General features: G+C 39.1%; 1 protein-coding gene across 14 annotated transcripts in view; it reads left to right on the forward strand.

Moving 5' to 3' along the window:
* mtd (TLD domain-containing protein mustard) overlaps positions 1–24,719 on the forward strand; it is an 84,348-nt gene that overhangs the window by 17,054 nt on the left and 42,575 nt on the right. For 4 of the 14 annotated variants that reach the window (XM_070286466.1, XM_070286479.1, XM_041777489.2 and 1 more), the window contains exons 1-4: positions 9,993–10,227; positions 10,703–10,939; positions 21,462–21,802; positions 22,039–22,538. The exons of 7 other annotated variants lie outside the window; for them this stretch is intronic. In XM_070286466.1, the coding sequence (XP_070142567.1) occupies positions 21,542–21,802; positions 22,039–22,538 (761 nt within the window). In that variant the 5' untranslated portion in view covers positions 9,993–10,227; positions 10,703–10,939; positions 21,462–21,541. Of the gene's footprint in view, positions 1–9,992; positions 10,228–10,702; positions 10,940–21,461; positions 21,803–22,038; positions 22,539–24,719 lie in introns of those variants that run through there. 3 more of the 14 variants (XM_017167989.3, XM_017167990.3, XM_017167992.3) reach the window with 1 other exon arrangement.

Raw genomic sequence — 24,719 nt, forward strand, 5'->3', positions numbered from 1 at the left:
GATACATCTTTTTGTTACCATTAATATATATTTTAATTCTTATTAAATACTGTTCAATAAAGCTAATTGAAAAAATCACACATGTCTTACCCATAAATAAATCCAAACTTAATGATCTACAAGTTCTAAATGATTTATCTCGGCATTTTTTGCCCACTCATGACTCTACATTGACATTGAAGCTTATAAGAATCCTCTAACCATAAACAAATTCTGTCTGAGTAGAATAACACTTGAGAGCAGCTTGAAATACAGCCCAGCTGCGGCCTTGACCTGGTCTTTAAGTTCGCATCGGAGCTGTGGTAAAAATTCAATCTGATCTCGCCCACACACGATCAATTCAGCCAAATGCTAATTGAAATTTCAGGAGCGCTTGTGGCTTTGGTTTTGCCACAAAAAATAAAACTGATCGCATCCGAGCAATGACAATAAAATCATAAAGAATCAAGACAGTGGCAGCGTCTGATGCAAATACTCTTGCCGGGCCTCCAAATATCGTCCAATAATCTGGACAAAACGGCAAGGCACGACACGAGAGCAGTTCGGAGCGGTTCAGTTAAACTTTGGATGTGTGAAACAATCTTTATGGGGACTGGAGGCATTAAGACCTATGACGATGCCAGGCACGTCCCGAGAGGCAGCGTTGGTGGCTGATAATAACGATAATGGCCACAATGATGATGGTAATGGATGGGTGGGCGTTTCCCCTAAAACTGTTGGTCGACCAACGCCAGTCCATCCTTTCCAAGCCCCATATAAACACACACTGAAATGTTTGTGATAAACTAAAAAAAATAGGGTGCAGAAATTTATAAAACTTGATTTATAATTACATTCATTTAATTTTATATATAAGAATTTATACATTTATGGGTGTGATAGGTTCGATTTGATCAAAATTTATTTATTTAACTTTTTTTAAGCAACTTTTTAAAGAATTTTACAATACGAAAGGTTTACTTAACAATTCTAAATATTTTTAAAATATTTAATTTTGACTTAATGGTAATTATAATTAAAAGTAATAGCTTATTGCCTTTGTATATTATTTTTTCGAGTGTGACTTACACTGACATTGACTGTAAATAGCAGTTGACCCTGAAACGATGCACAAGAGAATCTCCCCGCCCCTGCCAGCCACCTATTCCTCTGCCACACCCGCTAAATAGCTGGCAAATTGTGTGCTCATGTGTGTACTCCTGGCCATGTGTGTGTGTGTGTGTGGGCGAGTGTCTAAAAGCGTTTCATGTTTGACTTTCACTTGCAGCTGTGACGAGCTGCAGCGTTCGTTGCGCCTGCCTGTCAGCGGCAGCAACAGCAACGCAACAGCGGCAACAACACAGCAACACGGCAACACCTACAAAATAGGATGACAACTACAGCACGCTCGTTTGTATCGCTCATGTTGTTGTGGCCCGACATTGTTTTTGGCCATAATTTGCATCGATTGCATAGTGGTACGAGGTACGAGCCGAAGGATCTATAAATAGAAGAGAATGTGCGATTTTAATGGCAAGTGACAAGACAGGGTTAGACCTTCTGAGCTTACATGGGGAACATATGTCAATATATATTAATTAGTAGAAAAATAATGATCATTTGAGACTGAATATTTATATAATTTAAAGACTTACATATTTCCCAACAAAATACTTTACAGAAGTGAAAATATAATACGTAAATTTTGCTGCAGAGAATTTTGAATTTTAAATCCGTAACTATTTTAGGATGCATTTATCTTTAAAAATAATAATTAAATATATGTATTAAAACATTTCAAAAACAAATCATCAGACCAATATTATTTAGTTATTTAGTTTCCGCAAATAATTGAAATTAATGTCTCTTGTTTGCCTGTGTTCGACCTTGAGAAATGCTGTTGTTAATCCCCAAAACGTGCATCCTCCACCACAGTGCCTGCCAAAAGAGCACTCATCGGATGGGCGTGCCCGGCCGTCCATGTTTGGTGTAGTTGTTGCGGTCTTGTCTTCAGCCGAGGATAAAATGCAACGTCAATGCTGTCCACTGCTGCTGCTCCTCCGGGTCTCCGACTGCTCCTCCTCCTACTGCTGCTGCTCGCAAATTTTCATTAGTGTTATGTCGTCGTTGTCGTTGGCATTGATGTCGTGGCCTGTCGCCGGCAGCTGGCTGCTCCTGCTCATGCTGCCGCCCCTCTACCCGCTCCGCTCTGCATCCTGGTCCTGTCCACATCAGGCGTGATGTGGGCGTTGCCATAGTTTTTGCAACGGTTATTGTGTTTGCGTTTTGCATAACGATTATGAAATTATGCCGCTTAATAAAAAAAAAATGGCAGTCAAGTCAAACAGAAGCTAAATGGCTTAGCTGCCGCCTGTCCCACGCGGCGTATGAGCAATGTTTCAAGCAAATGCATTTATCGCAGCTTTTCAATAGTAATTTATGGCAATTATTAATTGCCTGCATGTAAATTAACAAACGAGTAGACTTGCTGGGGTGAGGATCGTTAATACTCTGAAAAGGATGTTGTTCTGAAAAGAAATTTATTTAAAATAACCAAAATGTTGTTTTAAATGTATCTTTAAATTACATTTTAATTTATTACAAATAGTTTGAAGCTGTAAAATGAGTCTTTTTCAATTTAAAAAAAAGCCTTTGTTTGTTTAATTTTTAGTGCATTCACCCTTCATTCAGAATTGACGTAGGTACCGCCTCGAAATCAATATAAACAAATGGCTTAAAGTTACTGACTGCGTGACGCTCGTGGCATTGTAATCACCTTCTATGAGTGATAATCCACAAACGACAGTTTTAATATACTACCTTCAATAAGAACTATCCGGTGCTTCCATTAGTTTATTTACGATCAAAAAAAACAAATATGTAGGTGCTCTTAAAATCAACAGACAAGCCAATCCGCTAATTATAGCCATCCGTTTACTATAACCCATACCATAAATATTATAGTGCATATAGGAATAAATAAGACGATGCATAAAGCTAATTGCTAGTTTCGCAATCTCAACTCATATGCTTTTTTCATTTTCCCCAGAATTTTGTTATGAATAAATGCAATGACCTGAGGTCTGGTCTAGCTTTTGGCTCTCAAGAGGCGCTGGCAAATTGTGACAGTCGGACTGGCATATATATGACGTTCAGATACCATACTATATCTGTATATATACTCATATATAAGCCACGATGTCTGGTGGCCCACACGGTGGCATTGTTGGTGCCGACATTTCGCCTGACACTTTGTAAACAAACAACAATTTTCGTATTTCTTTTCACAAATTGCGACGAATTATATTTTGTTATCTAAGCACAAGATATCCACACCCATACATATATATCTGCATATGTAGATATTAATGTACACGAGTGTGTGAAAGTCGAAGTAAAATGCACTTAGCTAAATTGTCGGCATTCATTTTTAATAAAGCGAAGCAAATGTTCTCATTGCTTTTTGGTATATTAATGCAGGCTGTTAAATTCTGTGGAATTATTTATTGGCCCAGAGCGATTTCGGACTGAATGGCAAGGAATTTGCAAAAGCTTTTTTCATTTTAAATTAAGCCTAGTTAAGAGATTTAATAGTAATTAAAATCTGAAGGTCTGAAGTTGCCAATAGGGTTCTTCTACAAATGTGATTTTCATTCTAAAAAAATAAATTTTGCAAAATATTTAAATACAAAAATAATACAAATAATAAGAAAGAAAGTGAAAAAGTTTTGATTTCTTAAAAATTTAAATTTAATATGCAGATCTGATTTTCTAGAAAAAAGTAGCACAGAAAAGCTTTTCGATTGTCATATAAAAATAAGATTTATTATTCAAGATAAGTATTCAAATATTTCCGGTCTTCTTTAAGGGTATTCTAATTTTATTACGATATTTTCTATGATTTTCTAAAAACATACATATATGTCAATATATTTTCATATAGATGTACCCTTTTCCAATCGCCCGTGTATATATACGTATTTAATCGATTTTCACACCCTTTCAATTGGCCATTTCAATGCCACATGAGCCGCCAGGCCAATCAATTTGGCATTCAATCTCCGAGATTGCTCATATATATCAATATAATTATCTGTCATTATTGTTCAGGCAAACACATTACGCGTACATTGTTCGGCCCGCTATCGATTGTCTCGGATCTGTGTTCAGGTTAGTCGCTGTCGCTGTTGCTGTCGTTGTCGTTGTCCTTGCTAATCGAATTCAGCATTATGATTTGCTTTACAAATTTATTGCTTTTGAAATTGGACTAAACATGTGGAATTAAGCGCGGCAAGGCAGTAAAACATAAACAAGGATATGTGCAAACAGTCGGCCCGGGGGATTGACACGTGAGCCCCGGATCAAGGGAGCCAAATATGGCTAAACAGCTCAATTAGTTTATGGACAGAATGATTTATTGACAGCCGCGACCTCACACAGAAAGATTCTTGGGCTAATCGGAGTTTATCGGGTATTTTGTCACCCCGTCCAAGGCTTTTCGTCACCTGCTTAGACTTGGATTTATCAATTTTTCTTGGGATGTATTTAATTATAAATACAGCTGCCTTATCGCTTTAGCTACCTGATATTTGCCAGCAATTATTGGGTTGCCTCAAAGGCAAAGAAAGCCGCCGATAAGCACCACCCACCCTCCATAAAATTTCCACTTTCAGCTTGGGATTTTGCCCAAAAACTCACTCGTAACCCATAAAATAATGTGAATAAATCTGACCTCTTCAGAATTAAGTGAAGATAGCTAGGTAGAAAGGTTCTTTGTTCCAAGGGTGTATGCACTCACGTAAATATTTGAACTGTCCGTCGTCAGTAGTGGAAAATAAACGAGATTTGACTAGTGCGGAGTTTACTTGATTTGCATCACGTATTCCACACGAATTCATGCCGGACATCTGGTCAACCTTCAGGAGTGAAAAGTTTCCCAGAGATAAGGCAATTATTATAGTAAAATAACAAAATTCCATTGATGGAAATTTTGAGGCACAGAGGTTACAGTTGTGATATTTCTAAACGTTGAAAATCTTTTGTTGCTTTATTTAATAAACCATTTTTGAAGGTGTTTTATTACCTAAGTCTATCCCAGCTTGTAACATGATTTAATTTTAAAGACTAGTTTTTCCCATGCTCTTAAAATACTCTATCTTTTCGCATGACAAAAAAACCTTTAGAGACAATTGTTATTTTAAAAATGCCTGACATCAAGTGATACATCATCTTTTAAGTCTTGTGATTCCATGATGGGCCATTTATAATAATTCGATTGCGTGCTAGCTGGAATCCTTCTTATTCTGGTAATTGATGTTTCGTTTGACTCATAAATAAATTATTATTATTGTTTTGTTAAAAAAAAAAAATACTGCCAAGTTTACCTTTGTCTTGGCCATGTCAAAACAAACACCCATACACACAGAGTTAAAAATTAAAAGAAAAGAAGGAGGCACAATGTATACCTCGCCTGACATTGACCTCAATTAAAGGCGCCCCATGTGTGCTGGCAAGACAGTTGGGAAAACACGCAAAAAATTGATAACATGGCCGAAACTTTTTCTACGATTTTTATTTACCATGTAAATAAATTATAAATCATATGCCCCACACGGGGCAGAACAACAGGCTCAGACTGGGTCTCTTTTTGTTTGCGTTTTTGGTTTACAAATTTCATGTTGCAATACAAATTGATTGACTGCATAATTGGAATCGAAATTGAATTCTCCACCAGCCGGACAATAATGGATGAATATTTAAATGTGCTATGACAAATGTTTTGGCACGGTCGCCCCGCCAAAACAGTCCCCGAGTGGCAAATGTCAATGGGTTTGTCACTTCCTTTGCCAACTGGATCTCAATAACGGGTTAAAGCCAGTATTTATGTCTCCGACAGCAGCCTTTGACAGTGCTTTTGAATGGAACAAATTCATTAATTAAAATCGCATTCTGTTATTGAAAAATTGAATACAAAATAGAGCAGAAATCTGTTTGAGTAACGAGCTTAGTGACAGCAGCTCGCAATAAATGCATATTTTAATGCGATTTACCTAGAGGTTATTTAGAATACTCTGCACGAGAATGAAAGGTATTTTCACTTTGTGGGGAAGTATTATTATTTAGACTTTGAATACATTTCTATATATTTCTTGTGGTTTTTATAGTTTGGTAATATTTTTATAAAGAACTTACGGTTGAAAGCTGCAGTGTACCCTTAGAGAAGTGCCGCTCAAAACTTCTCCGATTTAAAAACAAAAAAATTACAAATATTACCCAGTAAACAAGCTGATAAAATTCCCCAGAAACATCAACAAATTGCTCAACCCGATCCCATTGCAATTTAAATCCCATTAAGAATATCCCAGTCAATTGTTTTGATATAAACATTTTGCGGCACCTCCAAGTCGCGGGGGCAGAGCATTCGCGAACTCGGAGAAATTCAGGCACGTTTTCGCAATTGCTTTGCAAATTTGTTGCACATTTATTTATATGAAAAATCAAATGGCGCGCCCAAAAAGCGACAGATTTGATTGAAAAAGCCGAATGGACAACGCAAAACCCAAATCAACGGCAATAAGCGAATAAAAATTTCATTCACAGTGGCCGAGGGGCCTTTAGTGCATCCATATAAATTCGATTTTTATGCATCGATTCAATTAAATAGCGAAATGAAAAGTAAACAAAAGCGAAAACAATGCTAGACACCCGATTACCGAACGAAACTAGCCGAGACCCCAACCTCCTTTTGGGGGCTCTCTGGGAGCCGAAAAAAAAATACATTTTCCAACTGCCTGGCAGCAGCAACGAAATCGTTTGAATTTTTTCCTCACCCAAAACGAAATTTGTATTTTCCTGTCAAGCCGGTTTTCTTCGTTTTTCCTCGTTTTTCCCCAGCCTCTTCATTACTGGACCACACCACCACCAGCACCACCAGCACCACCGGCCACCATGTGCCGCGTGCCGCCATTTGGCAAGCCAAACAACTTGCAGGCAACGCGCTGTGTTGTGTTGATGTTGCTGTGGCGGCTTTGCTATTTTTAGCAGCTGCAGCAAAAAGCCGTCGAAACATTGCTGGCCAGAAACTTGGTTTTTGGCTCGGTTTTGGCACTACCTTCCGTCACATGCTGTCGGGGCGGGAAGACGCCAACAACAACAACAAAGCGGGAGGGGCAAGAGCAAAAATTAAAAAGTAAATCTTTCTGCCTGCGCCGGGCTTTGCATATTCAACAGCTCCAACACTCGGGGCACTGGGAACCCCGCCAGTTGGATGGCAAAAATATTTAAGCTGCAATCGGTTCGGAAAAGCGAGCAGCGAGAATGTCATTTGTTATTTAAATGAAGCTCCTTAAAAGGGAATATTTTCGCCCACGTACTTTTAGTTTGACAGTCCGACGAAAGTTTGCGATGAATTTGTTTATTATGGAAATGTTTTGAGGGGTTATGTTGTACGAAGAATACAGGAAGTAAAGAAAGGGAAATATAAAAGGAAAGCTTTATGAAAACAGGACATTGAAAATGCAGGCAAAACAGAATTGGAATCCCTGCAGACTCAGCCGAAATAGTATATTAAAGGCTCTGATGAAGTTTTAAGTCAAATTAAAACCTAAATAATGCTCTTTTTGTTTTGAATATATTTTTAGTTTAACTTCCTGAATTTATTTTCCAATAACAAGTTGTTGTTTTAAAAAACTGTCTTAAAAATGCCCAAATGTAAATGTAAAATGTTAAAACAAATCATAGAATACCTTTATAACATTTAATTTTATAGAATTTAAATAACAACTTGCCAATTATAAATTAAAAAGTGAATGTCATTGGCTAATTTATTGTATTTCAATAGCCACAAAAGCTAATTACATACTTTTCCTTCTTTTTCTTTGCAAATTGCAAAGGCTAAACATTAAATTGGCGATCTTTTATGGCGCTTAAGCTAATTAAAATTTAAAGTTGATGTACAAGACGGAAGCAGTGCGGCAGGTGTGTAAATTCAAAATACCTCATACAGGTTTATTCACCTTTATTATTGTTTAATGGTGAGGTCGCGTGTTCAAGGAATTAATTATTTGTTGTTTAGTTTTTTTATAGATGTAAAAGAGCCTTGTCGTCATAAAATAAATAATAATATAATTCTTTAAGACCTCTCGAGAATATAAAGTTCTGTGAGGATTTCGATTGTAAATTAAAATAAAAACAACGAAATTTGTACATAGTTTTCTAAGACTTTTGCCTGTGCCTCCATATTTGCAAACCGCACTGGGGTTCGACTGGCTCGATTAGAGACCCTGATTTGTGCGGCATTATCCATTCCCATAGCCACCTAGCCATGTCCATAACCATAGCCATAGATTTAGTCATAGCTCAAGCTTTGGCTATACGCGCGATTGCGTTTTTTATAGCCCCGCATATATATGCGCAGTTGAAAACATTTACATTTTAGTTCAGACAATTTATGATTGTGTAATAATATTGAAGGCTGCAAATTATAATCGTCCGAGTCCGAAAAACTGTAAAGGCGCAGACAGAGAACGGCCAGAGGGGAGCAGAGAACGACTGGCAACAAAGTGATTCTGCACTTTTTCTGATTTCGTCGAGTTGTGTATTTTGAAATTTGCATAATTTGCAATTTGAGCCAAGTCATGCGTTTTAAATGAGCCAAAGAAAGAGGGAAAAGTCAGCCAGCTAAGCGAAAGAATTGCCCAAGGTTGAATTGGAAATTCTAGTTGTCTCTCTCTCTCTTTCTCCACCGATGAAATGCAGTTCACCTTAAGGTAAAAAAAATTCTCGGAGTGAACCTGGGCACCGATCGACCTTGGTGGTAATTTCCTCGTCGGCGTCAACGGCAGCAGGTAATTCGCCAGGTAATTGCAGGCACTTTCACCCCCTCAGCAGTGACCTACATTAAAGTTAAGGAAATGCATTTTTGCCGTCGAGAGGCTTCGGGCGAAATCAAATAATTACGGCGGCGTCACATGGCGTATGAGTAATTTAAATGAAATTACAAAGTCGCCGCAACTGAATAACCTCCAAAAAACAAAACAAAGTAGCAACAATAAGTGTATCGCAATTGCAATTCAAAACAAGTTCATTGCACATGCGTCCCAACATTAGAAGCAAAAACAAAGTAGGAAAGCAAAAAAGACATGGGCAAGACGAATATTTATTACCCTATGGCAAAATAGTAATACATAACTTAAGATTTTATATGGATATTATTTGTAAATAAATTTTCTTTTATCATTTCTTAGTTAAACTAGCTAAAACACAAATTGAAAGTGGGAAAAATGGATCTTGTTTTGAAATCCCTTTAAAGAATGCCAGAAAGTATGCTACGAAATGTTACAAAATCACTTTTTAACCTGAATTTCGCAGAATGAGGTATATGATTTTTAAGAATAATTAATTTTACTTTTTTTTTTTAAATAAACTCTCTTAAAAACCTACTTTATGATTTTTTTATTATTTATAACAATTTAAATAACCAAAATAAAAAAATTAATTTGGTTAAAAAATGTTAAAACGCTTATTATTTGAAATCAATTGAAAATATTTCGAAATACAACTTTAAAACACCAAAATATATTCTTTAAAAAAATCGAAAAGGGTTAAGTGTATTCACTTTTGGGCCTACAAAACCCCGCCTTCTAAAAATGGTAAAATACTCAACAAAAAAGAGTATTAAGTCGGTAACTCGAGCTTCAAGTGGCCCCAACGCTGCTCACTGGCAACATGTAGCTAAACATCGCGAACTCACACATATGGAAACGGAAATAAGCCAAAAGCCCCAAGCAGGTTTTTAGCCTGCAACAAAAAAAACGAGTTTATTGCAGCACATGTCGCGGGAGAGCAAGATATAGCCAAAATGAGCGAGTGCCTTTTCTCTCCCTCGCGCTCTCCCAGCTGCGACTGCGCCGCGGTCGAAAAACATAATTCCGACGCGTCGGCAGCGGCGGCGGCAGCGCGATCGTTTTCGGCTCCCGACTTTCTGAGGCAGCGCACAAATTTCCGATCAGTTTGAATTTTCCATTTGCAACGAACGGAACGCAACGCCCAGCAGCTCGCCCCCAAAAATAATTAAATAAAATTAAAGCAACGCAAAGCTGAGAGTCCGCGCCAAACGAAATCGAAACAGATTCTCTTTTGCTGCAATAAATTAACGGAGAAATAAAAAACAAATAAGAAAGACGCGCGCGCGCTTAAAAAGTCTGTGCCAAATATCGAGATAAATGTGCAGCAACGGCGGGAAATATTGTAAAAATTATTTTTAATAATATGATCGAGTTTTGTGTGGCTGTTTATGTGTGTGCGAGATGTGCAGTCTGTTGATTATTATTTCTCTGTGCCCAATTCAGATTGTTCAGTCATTAAAGTCCGTTAAATAATGGCAGTCCGTTTGCAGCAATTAACCCATTAAAATTCCCACATAATTAACAGACATTTTTCCAGTAATATTTATTAATTTTATGCACATTTCCCTAGCTGTCTGTGAGAGTCTTTAAACTTTACAAATGTGTATATATTTAAAAGAAAATAAAGTTTTAATTGTAATAAGTGTTTGAATATAAATGAAAATACTTTAAACAAATTGCTAAATTAAATTAAAATATATTAATCAAATTTATGAAATATCAACAGATATTAAAAAATCCATTCCACACAAAAAACCCACAAAATTCATAAGTGTTTAATTTTAATTAAAATATTTTAAACCATAAAATATTTACAGAATTATCTGCTCTTCATAAAGTGAAGAAAAGCTAGAAAGCTACAAAAAAAAGTTGATAAATTTTATATAAATTGTACGCGAGTGCTGTTTTTCAATACAAATTAAACAAATACAGTGGCAATTCAGTGCAATTGATACCAATGAGAAATGTGACTAACCAAACCGAGAAAAATCGTTTGATAAATCCCATTAAATAAGGAAAAGTGCTAAATACCGGGAAAAAGACCGAATAAAAAGGTAGCGAAAAAGTTGTAAAAAATAATTGCTGCGCTCTCAAATATAATTTTTTTTTACAAGCTGGGGTTAAACTTAGCTCTCTCTCTCCCCTTTTCCTCTTCTCTGTTTTCTATTCTCTTTTGGGATTGTTTTAGGCGCGGCTTGCGGTCTTTTTTTCGCCAGCTTCTTTGTGCAGTGAACGGTTTTTATTTTAGTCGGTGGCTAGTCTTACTTTGCTTTACCGTTCACCATTATCCTCTCCCCCATCTCTGCGAGTTGCCTTTGTTCTTGGCCTTTTCATTTTGGCTCGCATTCACTTTTATATGCCAACTAGAACCAAATTATTGTTATTATACTATGCATTCTTTGGCATTCTCGCCTGCCGCAGGTCATGACATTCGTGTAATATCTTTTTGTTATTACTTATGGCCCATTGTGCCAAAGTAACCGAAAGCCAAGAAGCCAAACAGCTGACCAGCGCATATAAAAAAACAACAACAGACAAAAACTTGGCCAACAATGACAAACACAAACAACAAAAAAAAAAAAAAACGAAAGACCTACGCCTAATTTAAGGTCATCAGCACAATAAAACAACAAAAATGACAGTAGCTATGGCGAAGAAGAGGCAGCACTAACTGCTTATAGTTAAAAAAAAAAAAAAAAATACAACAAAAAAAGAAACAAAAAGTTCAAGTCGTCAGTTTTTCTGCCTTCGCTTTGTCATTTTCTGATTTTTTGTTTCGGATTTTCTGATTTTGTCTACGGCCCTTCTTCTGCTGCTCCTCCTTCCTCTTCTTCTACTGCCATTTGAGTGGAGAATTAAAAGGCAACGGTATACGAAAAAAGTAATGAACACACACTCGCACCGCCCATATACAGTTGGCTCGCCTCCTTCCCCTCCCAAAAGCTCATTTGCCTTTACGGCTTGACCCGCTAAAAGTTGCCATAACTCGTAAATTAAAAGGAAAATCCAAAGAAAACAGTGGGTTTAACTTGCAGTTCTAGTTTTCGGAAGAGCTACTCTTTATTAGCTTACAGTTCTATAAATCTACAATTATTTTTTTTTAATAAGGATTTAGATTTATTAATTTTAAAGTCGAATTTTGGATAATTTTCATAGGGAAAATAATACTATTTATTTACTCCCTTTTAGTCCTCCTTTTTAAGAATCGAAATATTTTTATTTTATATATTTAAAAATATAATTTAATAAATAAACATTAAATACTTTGAAGATATTTTAAATAATACGAAAATAATGATTTGTTTTAAGAAACGTTAAATCTTTTCTTAAGATAAATTAAAATTATATTATATAATTACTAATATTATATTTCTAAAAATAAATAAATATTTTCGTTTAATTTAAAACATTGTCAAGGTATTTTCTTTCTTTTTATAAAACATATTTTATTCTTAAAATATTTCCTAATAAAATACTATGTGAAATAGTACCTGAAATAGCTTAGCTTCCATAGCAAATCTTCTTTATCTTCTTACTTATAATTTGTAAAAATATAAAATGATACACTTAAAGTAAAAACAATTGTTTAAAATATAAAAAAAACACTTCCAGTATTAATTTAGATACTCCAAATGTCTAAAAGTATTTCACAGTTCTCTTTAGGCACCTTCTCCCGTATGTCGGGTAATGAGTTTCCAACTGAAATGTTCACTAAAAGAAATCCAATCTATGCAAATCCAGATTCGAACCAGTTCAAAAAACAATCTTTCCGCAGACGTTGTGGCGACTGCAGCTTCTCTCTTTTGATTTCTGGGGGAAATGGGAATGAAACCAACAGAAAGAGGCTGATTTTCTCTTGAGATAATCGCTGGCTCAGCTCCGCTCAGATTGTTGGTGGTGCGCTTGTCGCGTGATCTTCTTTTTGTTTATGTTTTTTATAAATAGCCACAAAAGATGCGTAAAATGAGCTGGCAAAGGCGAATTATAATTAGAATGTTAAAGTCAAAAATTGACATACTTAATACTTGGCAGGCAAGAAAAAAAACCTCAATGTGTGGATCGAGGCAATGGAAATTCGTAGTAATTATTTCCATTCGATTTCCAGTTTGCAGCTACAAATTAATACCTTTAGTGTGATACGCTCCATCAACATTTGATAGCATTATAAATACGGATTAACTTTTCAGTTTCTATTTTGACGCAATTCAGCGTAGTGCCGCACAAAGCGTTGCTATAATTTTTATTGACAAAGCCATTTATCATCATGTTTTGCTAGGTGTGCATAAATTTTGGGCCACGTGATTTGGCCCGGCTGGTAGATAGTGAGAATTAAGTAAATATAAAATTCTATACCCACTTTGTTTGTGGCTTGGGCTAAAAATCTGGGCGTGCATTCGACTATGCAAATCAATTAAGTTTGCCAGGAAGCGGGGAAAAGAAAATTGTAAAATTAATATGAGAAGAAAAGAGAAAAATGGAAAACGAAGTGCAAATAAAATGACTTAATAATTTATAAAAAACCAACACGGAAATGCAAATTCCTGGCGCGTATCTACGCAGAGCCGTTGCATCTGGTTTTTACTTTTTTATTGATTTCCAGTGACATTTCCATACCTACACGCGGCTGAACGAGGAAGTCTCTGAGTCACTTGGCCGCTGTTATTATTTTCGCTGCCAAAAGGAGGCTTGTCGCAGGACAGAGAATATATTTTAATCTCGTCCGCTCAATATTTAAATAAACATATATGCGAATGTGGTGTATATATCGTTTATGAGGTGCTTTTTGTCATGCTGTCTTTTTATGCGATTTATTTATGGTCTTTTGTTTGCCGCCGCCCAGACTTCACTGAATTTTACTTGGCCCAGACAAAGGGGCTTACTGTTATTTGTTTGCCCAAGCCGCGGCGTGAAAAAATGTCATAATTACACAAATAAATATAAATCTATACAGGCATAATTATAAGTATACACAGATCTGTGCGCCGAGAGAACCAAACAAAGGCACCTGAGATCCATCCAAGTGTTCCGATCGTTCGAGACATCAAGCACTCTCCACCCTCGCCGTACGAATTTTGATTTATTGTCGACAATCGATGATTTAATAAATACACATTTTTCCGTATCAAACGGAGCATCGATAAAATGTTTATTACACATTTACGACTTGGGTCGAAGTGTGCCAAAATCATCTGAATGCAGCTGCCAAAGATTCGGTCTGGCCAAATGCTCAATAAATTCTATATGTTAATATACATATAGATTTTAGGGTTGGCCAGATAAGACCAATTAAATGAAATGCGCATTTGGATTTGGTCAGTAAAATGAACATATTTTCCAACTTATTGGATAGAATAAAAATCTATTTCATTTCGCAATGAAAATCTTTTGAAAATGTTCGCATTTAATACATATTTTAATGGGAATTTCTAATATTGAATCAAACCAGTGAGGTAATTCTGTAATTTTATAATTAAACAATTAATCCAACTGGTTTTTCGAGGGCAAGAAATTTCTTTAATTTTAAGCTTCTCATAAAGATTGTTGTCCCAATGACTCTGGGATATTCCAATCAATATCAGGTGAACCGGATCTGTCGAGAAAAGCCAGTAGGTTCCGTTCTAGGTGTGATTTGCAGTGAGAATATATAAATTATAATGCTGTCGTTCCCGAATCTCACTTCCACTTCCTAGGCAAAATCAATACTCCCGATCATTAATCAAATCGCTGGCTGCACTCATAACCCATTCAAATCATCGACTCATGAGTGTTGCTTTATTAGAATCGTTTCCGTTTTGCATATTGATTGCCTGCCAGGCATTTAATATTTTCGATTTGATATAGTCTTCCCAATCGGGGCACTATCGGTGCCGGCAGCGCCCACCCATGTGACTCGGTCTGTTTCGGCGCACTTGTAATTTATTTGCGTAGACCTGGTGTTTTCTAAGCTGTTCACATTTTGCGGAACACAAAGTTGACGATTGATTGGGCCTGATTGAGTTGACTAGTTGCGCGGGAGACAGTGAATTCCGAGCCCGAACTGGTTTCCCAACAAAGGCGGCGCGAAACGGTTCGACTTCCGCCATGGTAAGATACCTTTGTTTTTGTTTCCACTACAGTAAGTAATTATTGAAAACCACAGTCGCCAGAACGCCTTAATTGTTGACCGGCTCGGAGAGCAATGGGAAAAAGCCGGACTCGCACTCGGATACGGATACACAGATCGTAGCCAAAGTCAGCATTCTTTCTGCGGCCTGCCCAGGTTCACACACAAATCGGCTCAAGTGTCACGGTTACGGATTATGTCATTTCACGTCGCCATGTCGAGCAGGCAATGTCCGCTCTCCAGTTACCACTTGCCACTTACCACTTGACAGTCAACCCCCCTCGGTGTCCCAATCATGGGCTCGTTTGTCAGTCTGCCGACAGCGGCTTTTCAGTATCATGTGTTTGATTCTAAGGCGGATTTATATCGTCATTTGTTCGCGTATTTATTAATGCCTGTAGACAAAACACTGAGCTACAGGTGTGAGCAATGCCTAGGGATTTTGGCGTAAATATAAAGCCTTAATCGTTTGAAAAAATTGAATTAGAAAGACTTAAACAGCCAAACCTTTAAATGAAATATCTGAATATATACAAACAAAACAAACATAAAATTATATTATACATACATTAGATCTTTTTTTCTGTAAGCAAAATTTATTTATTTTAAAAACAATACTAGGAGATTACTTGCCTGGTTTGTTTACTATTTGTATATAACTCATTCATCTGCTAGATGAGCTGTTAGACCCGTTTGGTTTTTTTGTCAAAAATTCGTCTTAAAGTTCTGAAATGTATCGCGTGGCTATACAATATTATTACGTATGTGTTTCTGGAATTTTTATATATTTTTTACGGCTTACGTGTTCTGCTTAGCCGAGTAGCTGGCTTTTGTTCTAAATATTCCGGATGATGATAAGATACTTGTGCCATCGAACGGGGCTCTTGTTTGTTTGCAAACAACTTGATTTCCCTTCGTTATTTCGTGTGTGTGTTTACATTGAATTGCTGCTGGGTGTGGAGGTGTTTGTAACCTGAAATTGAGATTTTTTCTGGGAACGTTTATCAGAGAAGAAACCTAACGGGGTCGTTATCTACCAGATACCAAATGTGATGGGGGTCTTAAGAAGGGAAATGGGTTATTGCCATTTAAAGGTTGTACTTCTTTAAACATTGGCTTGGGTCAATGTGTAGAATCTAGTGGGTAAATATAAAAAGATAATGTTATGATCAAGTATAGGGAGACAGAAGTATTACAAGAGAACTTTCATAACTCAGCACCTTAAAAGGTGTGCCTTTAACAAACGAAAGAAATAAACAAATATGAGAAAATAACGATAAAGTCGAACCCAGAGCTCGATGACCATCGTGAGCCCCATCTAAGGCCGAACCAATGACCCCTTGCCATCCAACCCAACCCTACCTATTTTATATTATTTATTATTATTATTATTTTTGTTTCTATCATCGGCTCGCATTTATAGAAGCCAAGAAGGGAACACTCCCACGCCCACGCCTGCAGCGAGGGCCCCACCCAACTTAGGGGGCCCGGATTAGGTGTGCAAGCCAGGCCAGGTGTAAACAGGTTAGTTAATGAGTGAATGGACAGGCACAGGAATGCGAGCAGAGTGTGTCCGAGTATCGGGTCTATTAATAAAGGCGCTGGCCGTCTTGTCATGTGAGACTGGGGCTTGAACGAGCAAACGCTGGCCATGTTGTTGCTGATGCAATTGTTTTTGCAGTTTGTTCGCTTCCAATTGCAATTCCGATTCCGATTCTGATTCCGATTACGATTCCAATTCCGAAAAGGAAATGCGAGCGAGAGAACAGAAGCGTAGCATATCTTGCAGATACTCAAAAGCTGGCTGAAAACAGACGTCAGAGCGGCGCGTTGTTGCCGTGCATTTGTTTCGCCGTCGACCACTTGACACTTTGGCTAATGACAACGCCCGCTAAAACGGTAGCCAGCACATGTAGGTACATTTGTATCTTGGCAGCGCATGTAGATACATTTGCACTCGCACAGGCATAAAACCCGAAAGCGGTTCAACGACACCGGCGACCAGTTTTGATTTCGATTCGGAAAGAGAGCATAAGATGCGAAAGGGAATTAATTATTCCAATTTTGTGATTTATGAATCCAGACTTTAACAGTGGCCCCCACTACTGAGGGTGCAGCAGCAGGTAATTGCCTTGGAATTTTTGCTCATGATATCGTAGCTTATGGATCCAAGACGACTGTGTTGGCTAATTGTTTGTTCAACCGGTTCGCCAGCTAGGCAAACGAGGGGCGGGTGCTTATAAACAATTGCCAGCTGCTTACGCAAATAATAATTGCACATAAACAAAAATGTAAAAATATGAACATTAAAAGAGTCGCCCCCAACACAAATTGAGTGTCCTGCCTTTGAGGCATTTCGAGAATTCGCCATCGTTTTCGCAAAGTTTTCACACAGTTTTCCCTTTCATTTGGACAAGTGCTTACCCCCGATCAGCTGTTGGCGGCATTATTGTAGCAAATTGCCCCAACAGAGCGTCGGACATATCGTTTACATGCCATGCACACGCGATGTATCCGCCAATTGTCGTGTGTAGATACATTTGTATCTCGCCGTGGCCATTGTTGCGCCGTCTGAGTGGGTTTATTTATATCGTGCTGCTCTTGTTTCTGTTGTGTCTCTCCGCTGTTTCTGATTCAGTTGCATGTTGTCTCCTCTGCTTGTTCGCATTTCATTTGGTGTGGCCCCATAACGTGTCCGCACCCCCCCGCTCATCGTGTGTATCTGTGAGATACATTTGCGGGTTGTTTGTTCTGCAACGAAATCGAAAGTGCAGTTTTACGTGTTTGATTCCTGGCGAAATGCAATGCAATTTTGATTTCATTTTTTTACAGGAAATTCCAGTTAAGAGTTGGTTTCCCTTAGAATCTATAAGATACTTCTGCTTGTGTGCAATGAATGGTTATTACATTTCCCAAAATTTTCCTATTTCCTACATTTTCTTTACCAGGAAATGCAATAACCTTCGGGCTGTCGTTCACCACAATCGAATCGATCCCAGATTGTGTAGGTAACATTTCTTGGGATTTCCCAATCATAAAACCAAATCCTCAAGATTAGCTCCATCGAGTGGGCCATAAATCAATGTCGGCGGACAGTTTGGCCAACTCGATTGGCTGGCCAAAGTTCCGCTCCAAGGCAATCACATTTCCTCGGTGCATCCCTCTGGCCCCTCGAACTTCCTGTGTGATGCTGTAATCTATCTTTCGCCACTGCGTATAAACATAGACTATGGAAAGTTTTCACACTTGGGCCAATCAAAGTTTATCAGTGTTTCCACTGGACCTTGCCATGCACTGCAAATTGCAGCTGCAGCAGCCTCAGGCTCTGCCATGTGACAGTTGGCCTCGTCATCATGTGTTTTTTTATAGACCCTTGTTTGGCGCACTCGGAATACTGAGTACCAGGCGATCCGTAACCCCCTCAGAGTGGTATTTATAAGTCCATGCTCTCGTGCTACTGGCTGTTGGCATTATCAGTCGCAACTCCGCTTATCACGTGCTGTAGTTTTCCGTTCCTGCGGGGTTTCCATGGAAAGTTTTGATTTACTAACACAGTGTGGCTTGATTTTCCAAAGAGCTCTGATGTTTTTCTGAATTGAAGATGCGCCATTAGACTGCGAATTTTATTCACAATCTGGGGTAAAGTGATAGAGTATTTTATTAAGTGTTAAGTTGACTACCCGAACAGCTTAAAATATAAATACTATACTCATCCAGAGCCACGACCAGTTTATTCGCCTGACTAGCCATGACATTGACACAGTAAGACTTTTGATTCGGACTTTGGCTGTAGGTCTTTGTATTTATTTATTTATGCGCGAATTGCACAATTGATCAGGCGACAAGCTAATAAATAAAAGACTCTTCAGTGGGCTAGAGATATGGGCCATAAATTATGGAAGGGACCCCACCTTCGCGGCTCAATGGTGGCCGTGCAGAGGAGCCAAGACCTAGACCTAGACCCGTGACTTACTATACGTGCCTGGCCAGCGAGCATGAACTCCAGACCATTTCGAATACAGCGGAACCTGCACTCGATCCGAGGCGAGTCGGAGCTGCGGTGTAAGCGCCTTGAGCCCGACCGGTTGTGGTCAGTTTCGACTCGAGTTCCCGCTCGACTCAAGGTTGGCTCTTTTCCCTCATTCAATCCCATTATATGGCAAATCGTATATTCAAATTGCTCTCTTCCTATGTGCTCGCCCCGATAAGGCGTTGCGATCCGAGTCAAGTGTTTGCGCACAAACTCTGCGGCAAATCTGCAAACAGCTCCTCCAGAGATAATGCCAGGGACACATGTAAGCAGGAGTGCAGTCGAGTGCCGGCCCACTTGGTTGATCTAATCTTTGGGGATAAGGGATTGCACTTCAAGTTCTTGTCTAATTTTTTAACGTGGAAATTATCATTTATATTAAAGGTTTTGAGATTATTGATTGGGTAAAGTCTCAACATGAAATAAAATAAATAATTGACAAGAGGGCTTATATTATATCTCAAAAAATATTTGAATATATCAAACTTACTTCCAAATATCATCCTTAATTAAATAACTTGAAACAACTAGTAAAGAAATAATTTCAATATTTTTCAATTTGGTCACAAAGTGACTCAAATTAGTAGTTTATAAATGAAAACAAGCCCATTTTTAATTTAAAAAATACAATTTTCTCGACGCGCACAGCTAAACGCGAATTACAGTCGCATCATTTGTCGCGTGGGGTCTAATGACCCATTCCAATTAGCCTCCGCCGATTCGCCGGCAACATTAACTATAATTTGGCCGGGGCCGGGTGAGAATTGGAAGTACACACACTGGCACACACCACTCGATCTGGCGTTAAATTGTATCGTCTAGCTGGTTACAGAAACATATGCAATATCACGCCCCTTAAATGCCTGTCAGCCGTCCATTGTTCCCGCCAGAATCGTGTGATAGCGGCAGTTGTAAGCCAAGTCGAGCTAAACTTTAGCCACTTTCGATTTCGATTTCACAGTGAGGCGGGCGTACATATCTCTGTGCCCCCTCCCGTGTCAGCCTCCCATTCTAGTCAGTCATCGTTCTAGGCGTCATCATCCGCCCGCCGTCATCATTGAATTTTGTGCTGGTTTCTGTAATAACCCATGCTGTACGGCCTGCTTGTTGTCGTAGGTTGTGGCCCATTGTTAGTCGTCCATGATGTCATGAAGTTTTTCAGTTAATTTGCATTATTAACTGCTTTTGTTTGCTGCTACTACCTCCGCCCGGACGGGCAATGGAGTGTGTAATACGGGGCTGTAAGTACTGGATATTATTGCGGAATTCTCAGGCAGAGGCAAGTGGGCTGAAAGTGAGAGGATTGCCTGGGACTTGGTTCTAAATCCATAAAAGTTTGAATAGCCCTTTCTGGGACTTTGTACAGGTAATAGACATGGTTTTATTATTTGAGGGCCTATTTACTTGGCTCATTAAGTAAATACTACTTACAAAAATAATTAAAAGTTTATGTAGGTTTACAGAATCTATGCTTTGATTTTTGGCCCTACATTATAACACCTCATAAAGGCTTTCAAAAGTATAATTTATGTTTCCTCGTTAGGGCTTTATAAATGGCTTTATTACAAGTGTCAATGCCGCCTCTGAACCCACTAACATGATTAATATAAATGAATATTTATTAAGGATATTAGCACATTAGCACATTTATTATACAGTAGCTATCTCCATATCTAGTGTCTACTTGTTGTTACCTCATACCCGCCTCTAAGTTCGATTGCAATAATGATCCCAGGCCCTTAATGACTGTGTATTCTATATCTTAATTAAACAGGTTAAAAACACCTCTAAGAATATTAAAAAAGCTAATCTTATCTACTGCTCTTCATTTTACAACTGATTTTATGGTCTTAATTAAAATTTGTAAGCCAGAACTATAGTGTTTTCCTTCAATTGTGATCAGTTCTTTCTGCAAAATTAAACAAACTGATCTTTGGTTTTGGGGATTCTAGCTTGCTTGAAAGCATCTCAGCTAAAAATTCTAATGAATATTCATTGTCAACAACAAATTTGCACCATGTTAACACAACGATCCACTGTTTACCCGCCAGAGTCACTTCATCTCTGACACCGGGTGCTAGTGCAATTCATTCCCCTAATGGTAATCCCAGCCCTGATCCCCTGCCAAAGCCCCGGGTGATGGATAGTGCTTTGTACCGATGCACTTAGGTATTCCAGTGCCGGCTGTTTGGTTTCATTATTGTTGTTGTCGACGACGACGACAACGACAACGACAGCGTTCCGCTCGGCCGACAACGGCCTGCTAATTACCACGCTAATGTCGGTTCAATGGAGTTCATTGAAAGTAAAAGTTTCGCAACCGCAGAGACAGAGAGATAGAGAGAGAAAGAGAGGGACTGGGTTTGTTAGTAATTGGAGCGCAGCAATTAACAGCCAAAACCCATGCTTTCGACCGATAATTAATCGGGTGGACTACTTGCAGCGCCCAACGGTGAGCAGTTAGCAGTCAACAGCCGTAACCCAATTCGTCATCCATCCGAACGAGCAAAGCCGATCGCCAGGATGAGCATCATCGACAACGGCAAGTACCGCCTGCGCAAGGACTGGGCAAGTGCCTCCATTCCGTCGCTGGTCAACATCGACGAGCACGACGGCGACTCTGGAGACACGGAGAACAGCCTGAATGCCACGGCCCCGCTGCCGCCACAGAAGCCCCCACGGCGCAGCTCCCTGGCCCTGGGCCTCTTCTCCAGCAAATCGGACAAGAGCCAGAAGCGCCGCAGCTCGATAGCCGTGTCCTTTCTGCGCCGGGATAGTAGTAAGGTGAGTTATGTCCTTTTAAAGTTAATTTTAACCTGTCCTGTCTTTTTGAAACTTTAAAAACTCGTCGAAATCATTTGATTAACAAAATCTTCAAAATGATTTTATAATAAATAAATATAAATAAAATAGAAGATTCTCTATAAATCAAACTGTGAAAAGCCTTCCTAGTAAAACCCCCCTAAATCTACAATAATTTTACCTTATCTAACCACTTAAATTCCTCGTTATCCTTGCAGAACTCCACCAAAGACTCGTATGAATCGGCTGTGCGCAGCGAGAAGTCCGATGGCTCCGGCACACCCACCAGTCCTGATATCGTCTACAGCTCGGAGGAGAACATCCGGGCTAGCTCTCCCAATGAGCCGGGCAAACAGACCTACTTCGAGGACGGCAGCCAATCGCCGCGTCCAGTGCTCCAGGGATTGAACTCCTCGTACGAGGGTCCCACAAACGATCGCCAGCGACGCAGACGTAGCTCGCTGCAGACCAAGCTGGACCGTCACCGGCGCAAGAAGATGGAGTACATCAACCAGCGAAGCCTGGACTCCGGTATGATGTGCAGCGAGTCGCAGAGCGACTTGACGGAGAGCTCCAGCAGCTATGCGAATGGCAACGGCACTGGAAATGGAAACGACGATGACGACGACATCATTGATCCCAGCCACGGGGAGTATTTTCCGCGCGAGAAGCGCCACTCCTGGTGGAATATATTCGTGCCCGACAATTTCAAGAACAGGTTCGCCACTCAACTCCTCCTCCTCCTTCTCCGTTGCCTCTAACTGTCTGCGTGTTTAACAAGCGCCTTGCCAAGTGACTAAAATGCATCGATTGCGTAGGAGATCCTTTGTGAAACCGAAACCCCCCCAACCTTCCCCCATCTCCACGCTCTGCCAATGTTGAACTAACACCCGTCGAATATGTGATTAATTGCCGGCATGAAACACTCCCACACCCCGTATAAAACAACACACACTCTCAGATACATTTCCGGCTCCCCCGAGCCTACCCGGCAGCTTAATTTATGCGATGCGTCCGGAGACACTTCTCCCAGAAGGAGAGCTCCTCGCAGCTGGTTTATTACCTCGACTGCCAATTAAGCATATCGATTCACGCACTAACCGAAAAGTCATTCATCACCGTCGCGGGCTCTTATTAAGGAGCCCTGATTCGTATTTTTTGCCATCTCGTTAACCTGCTCTGATTGAACTAGAAGTCATGCCATCTGGGGGGACCCTTCATCGGGTATTTTTTCTACGAACAGGCTTTGTTAATGGGTGCCACAGTGATTAACAAATGACCAAGTCTCAGTTTAGGTTACTCGTTTTAATCTAAATTGGAGACAACAAAAAGCTTTCAGTCAAAGGTTGAAAAGTTGAATTGCTTATCAGTTTATGTTAATTTTGGGAAACATTAGAAGGGAAACTTTTGAAAATCAATAGTAGAACTGTAAAAAGAAGCGATTAATTATAAGTATCTCTTAATATTTCCTCAGTTTAAATGCCAAACTAAGAAAATCTTAAAATAATATAATATAAAATTAAAATTGCATCAATAGTTCCCTTGGCTTTTCGAGGCATTGCAAAAACCAATACGTTGATTGGCGAAAATAAATAGTTCCGCCCACCTGCTCCTCTTCCCCTGTTTACTCCACTCTTCATAAAGACCTTCGTCTGTTGGCTCAGAGGTTCATTTGGTGACCCCGACCTGGCTGCCTGCCGGGGCAAGTCATTGCCTCAGACGCCCAACCGTGGCTGTGGATCTGTTTCAGCCTTCGCAACTGAACCGCCTCTCTGCCATTAGCCGGTTGTCTATCAGACGGAATAAGCCTCATTATGATTATGATATAATAATAATTATGTGTTAATGCCCGCTCCGATCTTACCCCCCGACAGGCGGGGTAATTAGAGGGAGAAAAGCCCCCGAAATCAGCTGATTGGATACCCGAGACCAGCTCTTATTTATTATAAAACGTTATAAATATTGCACCCCGATATGCCTCGTGTAATTTGTGCTTCCTCAAAAAAATACAATTTTTGTTTGTTCTCGTCATATCTTACTTTTAATTACCAGCATTTTGTTTTGTTTTGTTCTCTTTCCCGTGTCACACTTTGCTCATGTTTCGATTTCGATTTCGACTTCAGAGTATGTGTGTGTTTTCATCTTGTTTCGCATTTTAATTATTCTTGATTATTTGTGATTGTTTTGTTATTGTTTTCCCTTAATTAAAAACAAGAAACAATGGAAATTATTGCCCGAAAAGCCTTATAAACAACAAACCTTTTTGGCTGACAAAAAAAATATACTATACACATTGATGATGTCTAAATAATGCAAGATTGGGCCCAAGTGTTCAAACAACAAAGAGAGAATTTATTTTGATGGGCTGCTCCTTTGACAGAAAAGCACTTTGGACTCCAGAAATCCAGCCATGCAAATTAGTTATTGATGATTCTCGCCCCCGCAGTACATATACTCATCTTTATCGGGCTTATGTCTTTCGGGGTGCTCCTCCCTTTCGCCCTGCCTTGCGCAAGAGTTCTGAAAGCAATAAAACGCGGCATTTTACAATTTCCAATGTCAATTAAACTTGTAAAGAGAATTAATAGAGCGCACAAGCAGCGCGAATTGTCCAACGGAATGTAAACAAAGGCAATAATAGTAATTGGCCATATTCGCAGTACTATATATCGCTCGACTCGAAAACCCACGGGTCTATTTATTCAAGTAGCGCGATTTTTCAACTGTTCAGGCAGCACGTTTTTATGGCACGCGATACGGGGGTCTCTGATCGATATATGCCTATAGATTCAACCAGTTTTCCTCAGCCATAAATAAGGCTAACAATAAACTTAATATTGGCTGTCACTGAATTATTTTTGCATATAAAAATATATCTATACTTTTAGTCCCCATTGAG

This window comes from Drosophila kikkawai, chromosome 3R (genome assembly GCF_030179895.1).
Source record: "Drosophila kikkawai strain 14028-0561.14 chromosome 3R, DkikHiC1v2, whole genome shotgun sequence".
In the NCBI taxonomy this organism is placed as follows: Eukaryota; Metazoa; Arthropoda; class Insecta; order Diptera; family Drosophilidae; genus Drosophila; species Drosophila kikkawai.